The 21,209-nt window shown below is 32.7% G+C and overlaps 3 protein-coding genes across 4 annotated transcripts in view; all 3 read right to left on the reverse strand.

The window, feature by feature from the left end:
• LOC111910284 (protein NRT1/ PTR FAMILY 1.2) overlaps window positions 1-2,121 on the reverse strand; it is a 4,091-nt gene extending 1,970 nt beyond the window's left edge. The window contains exons 1-3 of the mRNA XM_023906097.3: window positions 1,719-2,121; window positions 1,367-1,584; window positions 257-798 (exon numbers count right to left, since the gene is read on the reverse strand). Of these exons, the coding sequence (XP_023761865.2) occupies window positions 257-798; window positions 1,367-1,584; window positions 1,719-1,806 (848 nt within the window). The 5' untranslated portion in view covers window positions 1,807-2,121. The remainder of the gene's footprint in view (window positions 1-256; window positions 799-1,366; window positions 1,585-1,718) is intronic.
• A 2,495-nt stretch (window positions 2,122-4,616) lies between these two features.
• Window positions 4,617-7,851, reverse strand: LOC111910286 (uncharacterized). 2 transcript variants are annotated; one of them, XR_002856515.3, is made up of 6 exons: window positions 7,681-7,851; window positions 6,707-7,346; window positions 6,474-6,587; window positions 6,098-6,332; window positions 5,892-6,018; window positions 4,617-4,857 (listed from the first exon to the last, which is right to left on the reverse strand). XR_002856515.3 is itself a non-coding variant. In XM_023906098.3 (6 exons), exons 2-6 carry the CDS (start codon window positions 7,337-7,339, stop codon window positions 4,775-4,777), a joined length of 1,182 nt encoding a protein of 393 aa, XP_023761866.1. In that variant the 5' UTR covers window positions 7,340-7,346; window positions 7,681-7,847; the 3' UTR covers window positions 4,617-4,774. The 2 variants fall into 2 exon arrangements, 1 of the variants encoding a protein (XP_023761866.1); XM_023906098.3 differs by having other exon boundaries at window positions 5,892-6,008; window positions 7,681-7,847.
• A 3,493-nt stretch (window positions 7,852-11,344) lies between these two features.
• Window positions 11,345-13,681, reverse strand: LOC111910287 (peroxisome biogenesis protein 2). Its single transcript, XM_023906099.3, has 8 exons — window positions 13,354-13,681; window positions 12,994-13,107; window positions 12,701-12,854; window positions 12,485-12,621; window positions 12,238-12,338; window positions 12,037-12,154; window positions 11,799-11,965; window positions 11,345-11,571 (listed from the first exon to the last, which is right to left on the reverse strand). The coding sequence occupies exons 1-8, from the start codon at window positions 13,480-13,482 to the stop codon at window positions 11,448-11,450; spliced, it is 1,044 nt and encodes a 347-aa protein (XP_023761867.1). The 5' UTR covers window positions 13,483-13,681; the 3' UTR covers window positions 11,345-11,447.
• Window positions 13,682-21,209: the final 7,528 nt, after the last annotated feature.

A 21,209-nucleotide genomic window follows, 5' to 3' on the forward strand; every position in this document is an offset into this window, starting at 1 on the left:
TCCAAAACTTTTAGTATGCATTTAATTTTATAAACTTATTTTACATTAAATATTATCACAATTAAGTTATACATAATTAAATATTGTAATTATTAAGTTTTATTAAAAATAATTGTAATAAAATATATGTTATTAATAAAAGATTAAAGATATGTTTACTTATGATTTGTTGTGTCAAAGGGTATTGGTGAAGTAAGAAAAAAAATTGATGCTAAAATGTTTATATTTTGTGTAAACAATTGTCTAACTGATATACCTGAGTCTTTCGGTAGGCGTGTTATCTGAATCATTCTGAAGATAATGAAACCTGTCAGCAGGTGCAATGACTATTCCACGGTTCTTATAAGCAACAACTATAACTTGCAAAAAGCTTGTAAACAAGCTCTTTTCAACTTTGATCTTGACATAAAGAGAAGAAGCTACAAAGAACAAGAGGACTGATAAAACCATGAGAAGTGCCGGAACCCCAAATCCGATCTTCCATCCGGCATGATCTTGAATATAAACAATGCTTGTAAATGCAATGAGGACCGCCACCGCACTAGCGGCATAATACCACCCAAAAAAGCTTTCGATTGCCCTCTTATCGTTTGGATTGTTTTTATGGTTTATTTGTTGTGCACCAAATGCTAATGAACATGGTCTAACACCCCCACTTCCAATAGAGATCAATATGAAGGCAAATATCAAGAAAGCAAATTGAGAGTGTGTTGGTGATTTGCAAGTTTCAAGGAATTGGTTGCAAGGGGGTGGCTTTAGTTGTGGGACCATTGTTGTTAACCACATCATGAACATCCCCTGAAATAATACCAAATAAGCAATGTTTTTATTTGGTTAGAAATTGTCAAATATTTAAGATAGTTAGGGTACACTATACATAACTTAAGGAAATTAAAGGATAAAATAAATACTCAACAAACTTGTAAAATATAGGAATTAGGGAGAAAGACACATTTTCTATTAAATACTCAATTAAGATAATTTCCAACGTAACACAATTTTTTTTCGAACCCAAATTTGGTGTGAGACAGTAAGAGGAATGTTCTCCTAGGGATGTCTAAAAAGGCACTTCATTACATAAAAAAATGAAATGCCATTGTATAAACAATATTGAGTACAATATTTAACCATGTATTGATTATAATACAACTCAAAAAATAAAAATGGTTATGGGGCAACCCATCTGACCCGACCCGTTTGCAGTTCTTGTTTTTTTGTAGTTACTCGGTTTAACTTATTATCCAACATGTGTTTTTGTCACACTTTCGCCAAATATGGTGGGATGTGTCTTCCTAATTAAAGTTCCACTAAAATACAACCGAAAAAAAATCAATTTTAATGAAAATGAAAATTGAGTAAACACTACCATAAGTGAAAACAAAGACCCCAAGCCAATGGTGATGAAGTGACCCAAATATGAATCTGAAAGGAATGCTCCGAAAATTGGTGCAAAATTGGAAGCTGCTGACCAAAAAAAGAGTATGTTTGTGCCTTTTGCCACACCAATCTTGTAATCATTCATCAAATACACTATCATATTTGGCACCAATCCATAGCTTCCCATCTTCTCAAATGCCTCATTTGCTGCAAAAATTTCAAGATTCAGGAAACCCACATTAAACCAAGTGTTAAACTTCAAGACTCAAGAAACCCATGTTGTAAAAATGTGAGGTTGATTGTAAAAATGAAAGCTTTATGGTTCAAGTGGGGTTACATACCTATAATAAATGGCATTGTGATAAGGCCACCTTTGTTTCTTGTCGAGAGGTGTGTTTGGTGATTCACTTCCTCAACTTCCTCCCTCATTTTCAAATGAGTCTTGTGTTTCTCTCTTTCTCTCTCACCTACAAGAAAGTCTTTGTGGGATCTAAAGTCTTGTGGGATCTCTCTATATATCCTAGTTCGAGCTTTAGCTTCAAAAGGAAAAAAGAAAACCCCACAACTAGTATTTGATGTTTACTCGATCGTATGTGTGTTAGACTTTATAAAAGAGTGTTGTTAATTGTGTTAAATTAGAGGGTTATCTAGAGGAGACAGTTATGCAACATCAGGAGATATTAATGGAAGATATGAGAGTTTCATGTAGAAGGCAAGCATTAATGACTTAGGAAGTAAATATGTATTTGTTTTAAATAAGTTTAAAAAAAAGTAACACTAACGAAAAAGAAAATAATCTAAATATGATTATAGTATTATACTAAAAGATTTAAGCTTGAATTACGATCATCTTGATATTTTTGGACGTGTCGCAAAATAAGTAAATGTTGTTTATTTTTTAAAATTGTTGGCTAAAAAAACACCATATTTTACCATATAAACACCCTAATTAATTTTTAAAATATTTTTTATTGGTTGAAATTATATTTTTTTTTCTAAAAAAACTGATTATAAATAATAATTAATTATAGGTTGACGGAATGCCCAAGTTATTTATACATACAATGGTTTGCCTCAGTCTTTTATTTTTATTTATTTTAATAAATATGCTTATGATTGAATATAAATTGGATTTTAGTTTATTTGGGTGGGGCTATAAAACGTACATCAAAATAATAATGAGTCAAATCCCAATTAGAATGGGCAACTCAAAATAATCGATAAAGATAATTTAATGTAAAAATTACAGAAAATATACACATAAATACAACCGGAAATAAAGCCACATATCGGATATTCAGATTATTGACCAAAAACTTGTAGTCTAATAGTATAGTATAGTGCATTAAAATGTGTTTTTCTTTTAAATGGTCCATAGTTCAAACTTCAAACCGGAATGTGGACAAATTATATAAATTCATTAATACAATTAATGATTATGTATTTTTGGTTTATAATAATTGTTTTTAGAGTTAATATATTACGATACGTATTTTTATTTTATAATATTCTAAAGTTCGTATTTTAATTTATTATATTTTTCATGTGACAGTTAAGATACTTTTGAACTACAGTAACTAATTTTTTCAAAACAAAAATCTAAATAAGTATCTTCTACATATAAAATTTTCCTTTTATCAAGTAATACCGACTTTGTTATCAACAATATGATACTTTTTACTTTGAGTTATCCAAAAAAAATACAACAATGTTTATTAAGTTGCTAATTTGAAAGAACAAATACAAAATGGAAAAAATAGTAAAAAGGTACTCAATGATGAACGAGACTTTACATAAAGCTGGAAAGCAATCAGACACACGTGCGGATGTTCATCAAAGTTAACACCACCCTCATAATTGCTTTTCTTAGTTTTCTTCTCTTTTTTTCTATAATAAATTATAAAAAAAAAAAAAACCGCAAAAATATATTAATTTTTTTTTCTATTGCTTTTCTTATTTTTCCTTTTTTTTAGTTTTTAAAATATAATACTTATTTATTTATTTAAATAATTAAAAAATAAGCAGAGTCTCTCTCTCTCTCTCTCTCTCTCTCTCTCTCTCTCTCTCTCTCTCTCTCTCTCTCTCTCTCTCTCTCTCTCTCTCTCTCTCTCTCTCTCTCTCTCTCTCTCTCTCGTTGTAACAAGAAAAAATCATTCCCGAAAAACCCTAAACCCAAATCGTCACCTCAACTACAACTTCCGACACCAAAGCATGAGAATGCTACCTCAAGGATTTGAAGCTCGGGAGGATAGTTGAATCCAAGACGAGTGAAATCGATGATTTTAAAAGCAAAATCGATTTATGTAACCTAATTGAAGATCTATAGGTAAGTGTATTGAACGAAGTCAAAGATTTTGTTTATCTTAGATGGCTAGTTTTTGATCATAGCTCTATTCGATTTTGAACGAGATGATTTGGTGGTGTGAACATAGCAACCCCTCTCTCTGTATCTTGATACAATAAATTTGCAACAAGGATTAAGAACAAGTTGGTTGTGGCTGGTTGGATTAAGGGGGTGTTTGGATAAATAGTTTTTAACTTATTAGCTTATTGCAGTGAGAATAAACATTTTTTTAAATGTGTTTGGATTAGATTATTGTGGTGGAAATAAACAATAAGCAATAAGCATTTTAAGTGTTTGGCAAACAAAACAGTTTATATGAGTAAAATGACTAACTGTATAAAAGATACAAAATTAGAAATTAATAAAACTACACAATGGATACATGAGTCCTAAAAACTCTCTTGATTGGCAAGAGCATGAGGTAATGCGTAATGGGATTCATGTTGACGCCACTGTATCCAATTTTCAAAACATTAGTCAATTTTAATGTCTTCGTATACTCTTTTGACAACTTTACTTTTAAATTGTTAAAAGACTTTGAAGTTTATGGGACTTTATTCTTATTTTTCCACTTATATATATATATATATATATATATATATATATATATATATATATATATATATATATATATATATATATTTCAATACTATTTAAATGTTATTTTAAAAAGTATTTCAATATACGGATATATACATTACATTTTACAGTTTTTGAAATCGTAACTATAGTTGGGATATAAGATATCCATACATTTACATAAGATTCTTTTGTATATTCGTTGGTGAAGGAGTATATATTCTAAGATCATTATCATTATACGCAGAATTCCAAAATTTACTGCCACTTATTAATTATTAAGTGCACACTGCACGGAATGTCCAAATGGTAAAAGGAAATCAAAAGTACAACACATTAATAGAGATAATCAATGGAAAGCCATTACAACCATATTCATTTGAAAATATATAACCCTTCAATTATTATGTGTATATACATATTGACATACGCTCAAAAGAAATGAAAATAATATTTTAATATTAGCACGATTCTTTAAGTGTTGGAGCTACTGAACTCGCACCATTCTTTAAGTGTTGGAGCTGCAACTCCTATATTCTTCATGTCATTAACATTTGCTGGTTCCAAAAAAAAAATTAAAAAAGTTTATATATAAGTATAACCACAAAAATGGTGACAAAAACGTAAGAAAAACATAAATATAACAAAACCAAGAAGGCGATTATAAAGCAACTGAGTTTAACAAAACCAGTAACAGTAATGTATTTAATTTAATACTATATTAAGTTTTTGACATTTAACCTTTTATTTGTGGAGGTCATCATTTCATATGGATCCCGATAATAGCTTTATCCCTCTTTTATTAATGATTGTATTAGTGATATGACTATATAACTTTTTCTTGATACATTTATTAAATGTATATGTATATGAATATAATATTTTACACCTTTATCCCTTTCTTTCAACTATAGTCACCTTTAATTTTAATGGCTAGACATCATAAAAGCCATTATTGTTCACATTCCTTTTAGAGCTCAAAAAGAAAGTGACAACTAGAACCTTAAAAACACTTGAGATTTGACAGAATATTCCCCTAAGCCTACGCAAAGGAACCACACTTCAAAATGATGAGCTCTAAGGTAGTGTTAATGGAATGGAAGTATTTTTATGTTCATTCCATTGGGTATTATGGGTGTTTTTATTATAATTCTATTTCTATATTTCATGGTGTTTGCTTTTTATATTTTCTTAAACAATTCGTTTTACTGATACATAATTTTTTTAACTAATTGGAACACATATAGTATATGTTGTAAACGGCATGAAATATGTTCATATGCAATTTATTTAACGATATATCTTTATTTAGTTAAAGTTTATTTTTATAAAATAAATATATTGTTTTTTTCCATTCCATCAAGGAATGGAGTGAATTTTTCAATATAACACATTCTCATTTATGTAACTTCTAACACCAAAAATCTTTTTAGAGAAAAGTATTATTAATTTATAAATAACTACAAGTTACGATTTTAATGTGTGTTTATTATGTTCAATAAAACTCTATTAGTTATAAATAATGTATGGAAAAGAATATTTGAACTTTAATATTATAATTTGTTAGTAAAGAAAAAGAAGATAAACACACCAGCATGTACATCAGGTGTAGCAGCAGCTGTAGCATCAACAATAACAGTAACAGATTTGTAATCAAGTTCCACAGCATCAAACACACTCTGCCTTATACAGTTTGGAGTTTGAACACCTACAATCAACTTTCATTAATTAATGTATATTTATATCCACCAGAATAATAAAACAAGTTACAGAATAATAAAAAGAAATTTATTTTACCAACAGCAACTAAACTATCAATCCCTGCTCCTTGAAGAAATGAATGAAGATTTGTAGCAAAGAAGGCACTAAACCTTGTCTTTACCACTTTATAATCTCCTTCTTTGATAATAAGACCATCAACAAGCTCTGCCCCTTTGCTCCCTTTTGAAGTAGGCTTTGCTTTTCCATCACCATATAAATGCCTTCTGAACACCTCAACATCTCTTCCCATTGGGTCATGCTCCCTTACAACCTACATTAAGTCATTCTGTAGAGATTAAGTCAAAAAAAAAAAACAACCAGATTAAGTGTTTAACACATAAGCTCATTAACTCAAAGAAACAACCCCTTTTAAAAAGAATGAGAAAAATGATATATTTATATAGAAAAGTACCCAAACAACAAGGAAGCCTTGTTGTCTAGCAACCTCAACTGCCTTAACAACATTAGGAACTATAGCAAGGCCACCATCAACACGCAATGGCGCATCCTCCAACACAAAATCATTCTAGAATGAAGAAAAAAAAACATTGTTAAAAAAATGTAAATTGTAATTATCAAACACAAATGCATAAAGAAGCATGTGTGTGTGTGTGAGAGAGTTAGAGTGAAAGGAGAAAAGGATACCTGCATATCGATTACAAGAAGAGCTGTATTGTTGCGAGTAGTAGTGGATTTAGAAGGACTTGATTGAATTTGATACCCATTCTTGACAAAATTGTTTTTGTTCTGAATGGCAACAGCAATAGAGTCATCTTGTTTCATAAACTCTTCACATTTCTTAAGTGCTTTATTGTGTAAGCTGTTAGCACTACCCATATGAAGACTAAGTCTCTCAGTTTTATTCCAACTATTAAATCCTTCTGTCACAAAAGTATCACATCCACCTTGTTTTGAAACATGGTCTTTAAACAGGTAACAACACAAGCAAAAGGCTTTATCTACTTTCACACTGTACTCCAACCAATCACTAAATTGATTAAACCAAGCTGGATTGAAACGTCTTTTCTTGTTTCCTATTATTCTCCATGGAAATGTATGTCCACGTGGTTGACAAGGTCCTTTAATTAGATATTGTTTTCTTATCTCGTCTCTTTGATCAGGGTGATACTCTGAAATTCTTTTTCTCTCAGATGGATCCCATGGCAGATCATTCAAATCAGCTTCAGTTAGCATCGTAGGGGAAGAGCTAGGAGGAGGGATATCATTGGACTCATTTACACTTGAAGATGTTCCAGTTCCTGATGCTTTCCTTTTCATTTTTTCACTAGCAAATTAATTGATCAATTAGCTTGTAATTGTTCACAATTAACGATCAACAATGAACAACTAACTTAAACCATAATTCTCTAAAAATTAAATTTAGATTTTCAACAAACCCTATCAAAATGAGTACTACTAGCGATTAACAATTAACGATGAACAACCCTAACTAAAATATTCTCCCAGTCCCATTAACAAAGCTTAACAAAATATTCACTAATAACAACTGATAATTACCAGAAGTACTATAACAGTAAGCAACATAAACAATTCATGAAATGCTCAAGCCGAACTAGCGAAATAGCGAAATGAAAAAGAAAAGAAATAACAAGTCAAACCTCAAGACTCAAGCAACAGCAGGGCGGTGGCGGTGGCGGTGGCCGGACAGCGGCGACAAAGTTTGTGAGAGCACAAATTTCTATTTTAGATTTTGGGGATAAGAGGGATGGTTCCCAGATTCTGGGCAAGTTGATAAGCTCAAGTGACTCACTTCTCCTCTTTTGTGTTGGCTTTGACTCTTATGTTTGACCAAACTATTATTGCAACTTTATGGATGCAAACTGTGATATTCATTTTTAAGTTTTAATCAGTAATTTAAACTTTTATCATAAGATAGTGATATCAAAAAAATATCATAAAATGCAAAATTTAAAGTAAAATGCTCAGGAACTAATAGCATGGATGAAATGGCATATCTAACTTATTGTTAGCGATATTTTAGAGCTATATGTCATCGAGTTAGCTTATCAATTAGTTTATCATTGATTGACTAGCTTTTGAGATCCTTGGCAATTTAACTCAAAAGTTTCTTCTTCACCCGGTTCCCGAGTTCAACTTAACGAGAGAAATGAAAGAAAATGAGTAGAAATGAGAAGAAAATAAAAGAGATTGATGTTCCCGAGTTTCATTAAAGGAGGGAAGTAGAAGGAAGTGGAGGGAATTGGGATGATCACTTTCTCTCCTAACTTTCTTTCCGATTTGGGAGGATTTAGAAAGAAATAACAAAATGATTCATTTTACTTCCACTTCTCTCCAACTCGGGAACACGAAAGAAAATTTTGTTTTCTTTTCCTTTTGCTTCTTTTCTCTCGTGACTTTCTTTTCTTTTCTCTTCTTTTCTTTTGTTAAACTCGGGAACGATGCGTAAAGGAATGGGGGAGGGAAAAAGGGGTGGTATGTCAAACATATATAACTTTAATCGATGATACAATCATATATGTTTCTTGCTATCATTAATATAGTAGCATCCACTACTAAAACTAAGTGATCAAACAACTATTTTCCGTATAGAGTTCACACAACGTTCAAATTGTACAAGTATTTATCATAACATTTATAAGACTATGTGTTACGGTCAAATTTCATCTTTTATTTTTTATTATCACGTTAGTGTCACATCACTCTATTTCATCTTTCATTTTATTTTTCAAAACATGTTATACTTTATATTTTAGGGTTTTTGTCATCAAACCCATTACAAAGACTTGCTTTTTAGTTTTAAATGGTCCCAAGAAGTATTTTGGTTATCAGAAGCCTCCTACTTTATCGATCGTTTCACTTTAGTTACCACCGTTTTTGTTTTTCTTCGGGGGGAACAAAAGCATGACCATCGTCCATTTATATGTTGTCGTTGATTACCACTACGACCATCGCCCACCTGTCGATCACCACCACCGCCATTTTAATTTTATCACAGGCTAACCGAAACATAATCAAATTAAACCAAGTTTCTTTTAAATATGGTATCTTCTTCTTTGTGCATGTCTTAATCATACCATGACTAGGACATTCTCTTGTTTCTAATAATATATTGTGCTACAGGAAACATGGTTATTCTTTAATATGTATTGATTATAAGTAGTATTTTTGTTTTTAGGTTATGAATTCCTTAGTTTATATGTAGATGCATTAGGGTATTTTAAATAGACATAAAGCCTTTCATGGCTACTATTGGATTATTGGAACTCTATCCCCATGATGTATGATTTGTTTAGCTTCACATCAATTAGGTGTGTATATGTAGATGGTTTTTATATTTTGGTTATGCATTCCAAGTGTTTGATCTATTGTCGATTAAAAAAATAGAATACCTACTTCCACTTTATTTATTTTATTCTTGACATTAGTAAAAAGATATGTTTATAACTTCAGTTGGAACAACACATGGATGCAAAGGTGGAATTGAGTTTGTTGATAAGGATGGGTGTACGGTGGTTTTTGGGTGGTTGTCCAAATAATGGAAGGGGGTGGAGGGAATAGAAAGAACATTTCAATAAAGAGGAAAAACAAAGAGCATTATGGTTAAGCATGTCAGTGTCTAAGGCTAGAGGGAGTGGTGCAACAAAAGTTGCACTCCATTTACTACCCCGATGGCGACACATAAGCAATTATCACAAAAGTGTAGTTTCATGTTACACCCAAGGAGTGGTGTCACACTCAATTTAAAAGGTTTAAAAAAAACATTTTTTAAAAAAAATTTGGCTAATCACAGCTTAATTAGAATGAGATTCGGAAGAGACGAGCACTCCCTTAGAGTGCCACACTGCGGTCTCTACCACAGGGAGGGGGCGGTGTTCCATGCTGATGTGGCAAGGAAGTGCACCCTCTACCGAACCCACTCCCTCATACCTAAGTGGAGTCCATAAGGACAAGATTTAAAAGCTATTCATTAATATATTTCAATGCCTTAATATGTCATTTCATACTTCAATAGCTCAAAAGGCAAAAAAAAAAAAAAAAAAAAAAGGCCATTTAAAATGAAAGCAAAAATTAGTTTGGTTTTAACGACAATAACCCTATATTTAACTTTCACCTTTTTTTAATACAGATAATAGTAATTATTAATTTTAAAACATTTAACTTACCGTATGAAAACGAAAATAAATATAAGGCTAACAATAATGAAAAGTTTTCATCAATCTAAAAAATAAAAAAATTCACAGTAATAAAATGAAAAATAAATCATTCCACTTGAGAAATCATAAACCTTAAATAAGGAAATAAAATTACATACAATTTTTCTTTATCGAATAATTGAGTAGTTTAAATATAATAAATTAAATATCTTTCTATTTTTTGTGTCTACCATCTTCCTATCTGTTTTAGATAGTGACAAGTGTCGTTCAATTAGATTTAAATTTGACTTTTTTTTAAACCGGCAAATATATTAAAAAGGCCACCAACTACCAAGTAGATAGAGAGGCAAAAGAGGAAAGTACAAAGACATCGACAATTACAAATTCAATTATTTCGACAACCACCCAAAAACCATCATCTTAAATAGGTAGGAAGAAAAGTAGAAACAAATTTAAGTAGCGATTGGATTTCGCGAACATTAGTTTGGTATTATTGATCTTCTTGCTCAACAGACAGTTGAGCATTAGTTTCATCACATCTATACATTGCATGATCTTAGTCTTCTATAATCATAGTATGCAATAGTTTCATCACATCTATGCAGGGGTCTCTCTCTCTCAATTACGAAGAATCTGTAGGAATAGTTGTAAGTTCATCTAAAACCATAAATCAACGTCATATATGACATTCTCATTAAAGTAATCTCATATGAGACAATCATGTATTGTTTCACAATCTCTGTTTCAAGCGGCTCTTCTAATTTTGAAAGCAAACTTTCAACTTCGTCGGCCAAAATGTGCTTCTACGATTGTTGTGGGAAAAAAAAATTGCCTTGCCATGGTCCAATGAAGATGATTCCATCTTGTATTTTTTTAACTTTTATAAACATTTTTTAGAAATTAGAAAATGAAATAGTTGTGTAAAATTGTTGGAGACTAAAAGAATTTATAGGAGGAAAAAAAATTAATATTTTAAGCCAACGGTTATATTTCAACCGAAAAAAAGGAAAAAGCCATAGTGGGGTCTTCAATTGGTGGGGCCGCTTAGGGCCCGGATCAGGCATGCCGCTCAAAGCAGCACCCCACAAGCTGCGGGGCAAGTATAACTGTATAAGCAATAGCCTAAGCAAATGTGAAAGAACGATCAAAAGTAAATTAAGTATAATTTATTGCTTTTGTGTTCCAAGAAATGTTCATTCCTGATTAAATATAAACCCCACGTCTCGTCTACGCAAAAGACGTAAATGCCCTTATTCTTTTTTCGTGTCGACCAAACCACCATGCCGTTGCATCGCAACAACCGGCTCACTGCATCTGGTGCACCGGAACGACGGAGTCGCAGCACACCTCGTTCTAAGACAGTAATAACAATACCTAACAATCACCAAAACATTAATCTTGTTATGTTAAATCAAAATACAAAACAAGTCCTCCAAGGTTATTTTTTATGATGAGGAGGGCATTTATGTCTTTTTCATAGACAAGATATCAAGAGCAAGCCCCCGTCCCACCATATTTCACATTTTTTCCCATTGGCATCGGTCTCAGTCCCGGTCCCTAGTCAGAAGGGCAAAACGGTAATTTTTGATTTAGCAATGTACCTATGCCGACAAGGAAGGGCGAGATACACGGTTGTTGGATTGGCCTGACAGATGGGGCATAGTGTTTCATCTCCAGCAGAACCTGAAGAGTTATCTTTTGAGAATGGACGAAGAAAATTCTTCATGGAAGATGAATTGAGAAGGGGAAGTAGCAACAACAACATTTCCTGAATAAAAATTACTAAAAAAATTAATTGGTGATTTAAATGATAGTTAAATAAATAAGAATGATAATTACCGAAAATTCATTCCAAACTAATTGGCGATTCATGTACTCGAAACTAACAGCACGGTTCATATGAGGGCTCCCATAAACAAGTCTTGCTTTTATAGCTCTCTCGATAAGATTCCTATACCTGTATTCAAAAGGGGCAAATAGGTAAATATACAATATTGTAATACAAAGATACGAAAGTATGTTACTATTTCTTTCATATACCTTCCGGTGTAAAGAAATACAAGCAGATTAGCAAAAGATGCAGCTTTATAAAAGCCTTCAACGCGTTGTACTATAAACCATAATCTACGAGCTAGTGACCTCTGCCCACATAACAAACAATATCAAGAGGAGGATAGAGAGAGAAGAAGAAAAAAAAAAAACAAAACTTGATGTTAATTCTTTAATTTCATCATCAAAGAAGTTAAATTTTTTTAATTAAAATATGTTGGGATTGAATGTTAGACACCTGTTCAGAATCACCCCACTGGCGGAAAGCAGAAAAGGATTGCAAACGAGTCCAAATATACTGACCACCAACTGTAGCAACACAGTACCATATTTTCTGATAAACTGTGAGCCCAGGTCCCTCTAACCCTGTTCTAACTAGAAGGATGATGATGGAAACCATAAGATAAAGCTTCATTTCATGTTTCATGTTGTGTAATTGCTTTAAAAAGCTTACGTTTTGCTCTTGTTTCCATGGTGCGTTCATCTCTGTATCGTAGATTCATGAGAGCGTTTCCTGGAGTAGGTTTATCAACCCAAATTGAGAACCTCCAGATAAGAAACTCAAGGAAAGCATCAAGTTCTGCTTCGTATTGAAATAATAATCCTGGCTAATCACAAAAAGGAAAGAAGAGGAACATAATTAATCTCCAATGAACACGACTGATTAGTATAAAAAAGCATCTAATTGTGCTTAATTAGGAGATAATAATCAACTAATCATAATAATCAATGAATCGCGTGATGTACCTTCATAACAGAGAAAACTTTAACCATTTGCTCTTTGAGCATGGCTGACATTTCAATGTCGAGCCTCCCTGCATCCACCTGGTTAACCCTAGATATTGCGATTGGAATTGCAGACTGCAAACAAAATTACCAACAGAAAAACTCATTCTTTCCGTTACTAAATCAGGAAAGCGTTCTTTAGTCGGTAATCATACTAAGAGTGTCTATACTCACTGTGAATTTTTGAATTTTAGAATGATGGTAATCCCAATTTTTCCGAACATCAAATTCCAAACTTTAGAATCGCATAAACACTATATATGCCTTTTGTAAAAGAAGTAGCACAGCGCAAACCTAACAAACTCGATATCAATAAGGTACCTGGGGCGAAAGAGCGGAGGATTGCCAACGAGGTGATAATCTTTCGTGAGCATTAATCCAAGCTGATTCAATTGGTGGAGTGCTATCGGATGCTGTTGATGATGAGGTTGATGCTAGGGTTTCTCTCATCGTCTAGATTTTTTTAATGAAAACTGAAACCGGTTAGATTGGGGGAGAGGTCGTTGGGATGCGGGAGACCTTGTAGATCAAAAAGTTTCCAGTTTCACAGTAGATGAAGCAATAAAGAATTTAACGAACATTTTTGTGGTAACCCTCGAAATCCCAAATTAGAAAGACATACTTCACACGTTTGATTTGGGCGTATTCACAAAAATTGAGTAATCGGGATTTTTCAGTAGTGAATGATACAAATACTAATGACGAGTAAAAAATCGAATAGTAAACCAAAAAATTTGAAATAACTACCCTATGTCTTTCCTTATTTGGATAAAACCGAATGGTCCAATTGGACAATTTGGATTGGACTATTTGGTTCGGATATTCAAATCTTTGGATTTGTTTTTAACAAAACCGAATTATTATTTTGGACTTCTGATTGGTTTTGGTTTATAAAATAAGAATCGAATAGTCCAAAAAAACCGAATAAACATTTATTATTTATTTATTTATAATATATATCTGTAGTTATTTATTAATTTTGTAATTTATTTTTTCTAATAGGTTCAAAACCTTTCACCCAATAAAAAAACATTAATATGCGTTTTCTCTCAAAAGTTTATATCTATAAACTATTTAACTATAATATATCTTCTTAGTAATTGTTTATAAGTTTCAAATCACAACTAAATAATTTGTTTTCGCTTCTTTTGTAAAGTTGGATAACATTATAATTATATGTCGTTTTAAAATGTTTCGGTTTTTGAATACCGAATTATAAAAACCGATCCAACCGAATTGTAATTGGATCGGATCGGATCAGATTTGAATTTATTTTGGACTATTTGGATCCATGTTTTGAAAATTGAAATCAATTTGGATTCACTTAACTGGATCGGATCAAACTGATCCATCCAAACGAACACCCCTAAACTACATTAATCGAAACCGAAATCGATAATGCAGCTTTTAGTTTTACAAAAACCAAAAAAATTTGGAACGTTGCGGTTTTTAGTTTTGCAAAACCGCATAAAAACCGAAAAACTACACTATTCAGTTTTGCAGTTGGATTCACTGCATTTGCGGTTTGCAGTTCGGTTTTGGCCAAAAAACTGCAACGAACCGCACCATGTTCACCCCTATCAAATACCACGATTAGATGTCCCAATGAATTTGATTTAAAAAAAATAAAAAAAATAATAACATATTCTTAAAGGAAGGGTTGAATGATAAAATTTATTATTTTAAGAAAAAAACATCATAAATGGTCATTGTGGTTTCTTCATATATGAAGTTTAGTTTATGTGGTTTAAAAACATCATATATGGTTCATGTGCTTTCAAAACTTTTGATGTTTTGTCCTTATTGTTGACTCCGTTAAGTTTTGTCCGTTAACTGAAAGGGCATTTTCGTCATTTCACTGTTACAGGGATCATTTATGATGTTTTCATTTATTTAAAAAAATGAAATAATATGCAAAAGGTCTCTCTCTCTCTCTCTCTCCAATAGTCCAACACCAAGCCATCATCATGTTCTATTTATTCAGATGTGACTAAAAGGAAGAGAACGATGGGGTCTTTGATTTTTCACCAAGTTTGGTTCGGTTTATTTTGGTTCTAGGGTTTGAATGTTCTTTAAATCGATTTTTTGCCATCGATTATTCAGCGAAAGAAAGGTTTACCCATATTTTGAGGACGAAGAGGAAGATTTGAACTCCGATTTTGAGGTTGAAGATAGTGGTAGGAGGTTGACGATGGTGGGGATGGGAGGTTGATAATCTGAACTCCGATGTTAAGTCGTCGGAACAGGAAATTAACTTGATAAAGCAAGTATACGAGTAAGTAAGATCCACAGAAATCCATTTGTTCTTCACATTTATTGTTACAACTCGATTCATGTTTCTAGGCCGGTTTTGATTCGATCACATACAACGATTTTGGTTATAGGGAGTGTACGTTCTTATTATGTGTATATGTGTTCTTGACGAGAGAGAGAGAGAGAGAGAGAGAAAAAAAAGAACGAGATAGAGAGGGTGGGACCCCTTTTGCATATTATTTTTTATTCTTCTTTTAATAAGTGAAAACATCGTAAATGGTCTCTATGGTCGTGAAATGACGAAAATGCCCTTCGGTTAATAGACAAAACTTAACGGAGTTGACAATAATGTCCAATCGTCAAAAGTTTTGAAAGCACAGCGACCATCTATAGTGTTTTTAAACCACGGGAACTAAACTTCATATATGAAGAAACCACAGGGACCATTTATGATATTTTTTCTTATTTTAATTTTCTAAAAATTTGTGTTGAATAAATATTTATGTTTACTAAAACTTGTGAAAAAATCGAATGTCACACATTTTTGTTTGCATATAATTTTTCATTTGAAACATTTAGAAATAACTTATTAACAATCAAATTAAGCAAATTAGTCATATATTTTAGGGGTGGCAATCATCGACCCAACCCGTAACCCGACATTGACCCAACACGAAAATAAACGGGTTTGGGTTGAGATTTTTGACCCGCCAACCCGTTTATTTCATGGGTTGGGTTGGGTTACTTGTTTGGGTTCGCGGGTCAACCCGCCAACCCGATTTATATATATATATATATATATATATATATATATATATATATATATATATATATATATATATAATGTTTAAAAAATATATTTAATTATTTATCGGTTTTGAATATTTGATTTTCGTTTAATCGTTTTCCGAATTCCAAAACTGCAAAACTTCTTCGAGTCGACTTAGCGTACCCTAGCCCCTAAGAAGCCCCTAATCAAAAACAAATTCAGTCTTCGCTCTCCAAACTCACAACTACGTGTCTCCCGTCTCCGTCGATTGAGGCATCGAGTCATCGACTGTCGCAATGTCGCACACACATCACTCGTCTTCTCGTCCTCTGGTTGTCGCACACCATTCATCGTCGTCACTCCTGTTTATGACTTTATATTGAATATTTTGTTGGATTAGTGTCTAAGTCCATAACTATTTTGGTATGTACTTGACCCGATGGTGCATGGTCCTTTTGGGTTGCCTTCACCAAAGCAACTTGATTGGAGAAATATAGAGAGAGAGAGGACAATATGATTTATTAATATGTTATAAGAATAATATATTAAAGGAGAAATCATATTTGTTTAATTAATATTGGTCGATAATTAATTAAGAATTAGTTTTGTGATCAAATGTAATTAATTAAACTAGAGGGGCTGATTTGTAATTATGTGATAGTTACAAAATAAGGTAAGGATTATCTTTTATATATGGTGGACGAATTTAAGGTTGGAAAGCCTTAGAATTCAAGTGTGATAAGGATTCAAGGATTATCTTATTGGTTGCTTAATGGATAATCAACTAGATAAGGATAATGACTGAAACCCTATCTCTACACCTATATAAACAACCCCAAGGTCATGAATTCGTGTATCCCTTCCCAAGAAGTCTTAGAGACGAATTCTAACCTCCCTCCTCTCTCTTTATACCTTCTCCACTTGCTTATGGTGTTTGTAAGCCATTAGAGGAGTGACACTTGTGACTCTCTGCTTTCCAAGGTCAATTCAAGGAGGAATTAGATTGTTATTGCTATATAACAATCAAGGTATGTTCTTAAACCTATTTACATGTGAATTCTGATTTCCATATGCTAGAATTAGGGTTTATAGTCTTGGATTCAAAGCATGTATAATAGAGAAACCTAGATCCAAGCTTTAGGGTTTGTATGAGCACATAGGATGTCTTATGACCAAAACCCATCAGTGGTATCAGAGCCATGATTGGTTTCTATTGTATTGATGCTTGATGTAACTGAAAATCGTGTTTTGGCCTCACTGTTCGACCTGACTCGGCGAGTCACTCTTGGACTCGGCGAGTCAGCCTTACTCGGCGAGTTCCAGAGGGTGACTCGGCAAGTCGGTGCGTCAGACAGTGCTTATCTCGGGATTTCTTGCTGTTTTTGCATTGGGATAATTACCTTATCATGTTAGATTAATATTAATCCGATTATATGATATATTTGACTATAATTTTAATCTAAATGAAGATATTTATCAATTAATAGGATAATTGTTTCCTTATAAGATAATTGATTAATTATTTTAAGTAAATTGATAAATTATTTTGCAAGAAATCATCAAATATGGATAATTATGTGATTAAATGTTAATTTGAATTATTTGTTATTTGATCCTTGTTGTTGTGAAAAGTTTCATATTTGGCCCTTTAGGTTTTATAGTTTAAATTTGAACCCCAAAAGTTTTGTTGTTTTGAAATTTAAATAGTTGAAACCCTAATGTTTTGAAAAAGGTTTCAAAACTTGCCCTCAAGTTTTGGAATTTAAATTTTGATTAAATAGTTTAATTGTGATGCATATTTAAATTCTAAACCCTAATGTGTTGAAATGTTTCAAAACTTGCCCTCAAGTTTTGGAATTTAAAAGTTGATTAAAAGTTTAATTAGGAATGTTAAATTCTAAAACTCTAAGAAGTTTTGAAAAGGTTCAAATCACACCATTATGGTTTTATTAATTAATTAAGGTGTATAATTAAAAGAGATTTAATAAATCCATAAAAGTTTAGGTTTACAATTTAAGTGAATTAAAAGTATAATTGTTAAATTGAACCACCTAATATTTTAAAAGTGTAAAATACACACTATACTATATATAACATTAAAAGTCTAACACTATATATATGTATGAGTAAAAGTCAGTCTTACCATTAGTAGGCCTCATTCACAAAGCTGGTCTATAAGGGGTGTTTAAGGAAATTGCCTATAAAATGGCGATTGAATGGGTATCCACTCTTACCCACCGCACTCTTGACTAGTGGAGAGTCGTTAGCCGAACGGGTAGGATAGGACGAAACCTTCCATTATAAGTATAATGAATTATCAAGTAACTAAATGTTTTATAAAATTCTCAATCTTAGTTACTTAGGCAAAAGTGAATTGATGCAATTCCATGAAATTACACTTTGTGCCCTTGCGAAGACGTTAGTGGAGCATGTGTGGTTAACCAGCACACTAAATGGGTCTAAGCAAAGGTAGCAAAGGGTGACTCAATGTTTGTCATAGTTCGGTGGAGCGTGTGTTGTTTACCGGCACATCGAATAGGTGACCGTAACATGTGAGGGCACCATGTAGTTTGCATGGTTATTCACACCCGCTTTGTGATCCTCGGCATCCCAGTCACAAACAAGAGGGGCATATCGAGATTTAAACATGCCATTGAAAGTTCAATGTATCTCAAAGGATCTAGGAATTTTCATAGATTTAAAACTTAAATTTCTTTTTCGTTTTTCATGGTGGAAATTAGTGAATCGTCATTCACTTACCTTCAAATATTCTGCAATTAGGGTTACGGCATCCCTCTCCCGAGTTGTAGAATATTATGTTGGGTCCTAGCCTTAGTATCTTATTTGGGTGATTTACTATGGACTCAATCAATCAACTAACTTGAATTTGTTTTTTTCTCCCGTTTTGTAGATGTCAAAATTCGACAACTATGGTCTTCCCAAATCCCGTGGAATAAGCATTCCACATGAAGATGGTATTCCACGATTCAATCGAGGAACGAGAAATCATAATTCACTTTCTCCTCCTCCTCCTATTGTTCTCCCCAACCCACAAGATCGAAGAATTGAAAGGTTCAATATCACTAAAGCCCTATTGGAAATGAAACATGAAGATGGTAAACCCGTGTGTGCCCACGTTCTAGGAATGAAATCACACATTGATAGGTTGAAAATGTTGGGTGTGTCATTCCCAGATCAGTTGGTTGTAAATTGGGTTTTGCAGTCACTTCCAGAATCATATAATGAGTTCAAAAGAAAGTATTATATGATGGATCATGATGACAACCTCATTGACCTAACTTACATGCTCATTGCTGCTGAATCAGAAATGATTTGGTGAAGCAATGGAGCGTATTTGTTGGGAGAGTCAACCGACCATACTTCCGAGGACGTTCTAGGAGAACCGACCTGCGTTTGCTGCCAAAAGAAAGGGCGTTGGATACAAGTCTGCCTAAAGAGCCGGAAGAGTCCAGAAGCTGGGAGAGTCAAAGAGTATGGCTGCGCTTCAGGTAAAATCCACTATCTAACTCCATTAAGTTCCTATTCATTAATTCTTAATACATAATGTAATAAGATTGCATTTGAATGTTTTACAGGATCAGTGAAAAGAAAGGAAGCTTGGTGAAAGAGCAAGATGAATCTAATCACAAGGAATGGATCTTGATCGCATGGACTTGAAGATTAGATTTTGATCTTAGAGTTGTTAGAAAATTTTCTTTTGAAATACATAGTTTTCAATGGATTTTGCATTGTAAGGACATATGTTTTCCGCTGCTTTTATAAATAAAATAAATTTTTGTTTGACTTATTTATTTATTTATTTCCTTGCAATGAAATCGTTATGAAAATTGGTGTTTGCGTATTTCTACAACAAATGGATATGATTCTTATTTATGGTGTTTATGGAAAAGTCAAGAATTTACCAAATAGGGAGAGTTTTCTCATCGCCCAAGTTTCAATTGGACAGAAATTTGGAATCATGCAACTTGGTTGCACGATGAATGAGAAATTTCATATTTGGAAATTAGACCAATTCGTTGACAAAGTGTCAAGTGAAGGACTAGAAGATCGAGTACACAAAGTTGCGTGTTGATCAAGTCAACCATAAGAGTAACAATGATGTTCGTCATGATTTACTAAAGGTTTAGTAAATATGATTATACTTACAAGATTAAGTGTAATTTTGAATTGATTAAAGGGTTTAGATCAATAGCAGTACGAATAACAAGAATCAAGAAGGCAGAGAGATAAAAGTTTCTCCATTCTAAGAAGAAGGGAGAGTACCTTTTATGCTGGGTCTTAATGATTAAGAACCATATCTCAATTGATCCTCTAAGTGAGTCTTAGTACAATTGTATGTCTAAGAAGAGGAATCAAGAATTGAAGAAATGGTTAAATCAACAAGTCAATCATACTTCGTTCCAATAACAAGTCTTAAAGTTAAGATTGTGAAAGGTGTTAAGAAGGTTTGTAACTTTCATTAAATGTGGAAAGTTGTGATGTCTTGGATAAGACAAAGACCAACTAGGACCAATTTATGAAGTGTTTTGATAAAATCTACACTAACTCTTGAATATTTGTTTGTCAAGAAATGGTTATTGACAAGAGAACCTTATATGTCAAGGAGTCAGTGAGAGTCTTAACTGTCTTGAAAGGTTTCAAGAACAAATCAAATAAACCTTATCGATCATCACTAGCACACGAGTTGAGGTTTACAACCTATCGTGTTGACATTATTTTGATTATGTGCCAATCCAATCGAGTTAATTATACATGTGAGTCTTATGAGTTCTCATTTGAATGCATAAAAGGCAAGGACCTTGATCAATGGAAAGTACATTGATAGGAAAAGGTGAGCTGCTTAACTACTTGGAAGACGTGGTGGGCAGCTGTGCTACCATAAGGCAAGAAATCAAGATTAAGAAAGTTCGATCCATATGAGTTTGAATTCGTCGTAAACTTTGTTTTTGACAAATTCACATGGATAGGAACATATACACCATTTAAATCTAAGTGTCATAAGATTTCCTCCTTCATGAAAATGATTGTGAGGAAATGCTTTCACTAAGACAGATTTTAAGAAGATAGTGATTGTAAAATTGCATTCTCGAATTCAATTATGGTTACGGCATCCCTTTCCATAATTTGAATTGTG

Source organism: Lactuca sativa, chromosome 5 (assembly GCF_002870075.4).
Source record: "Lactuca sativa cultivar Salinas chromosome 5, Lsat_Salinas_v11, whole genome shotgun sequence".
Taxonomy (NCBI): Eukaryota; Viridiplantae; Streptophyta; class Magnoliopsida; order Asterales; family Asteraceae; genus Lactuca; species Lactuca sativa.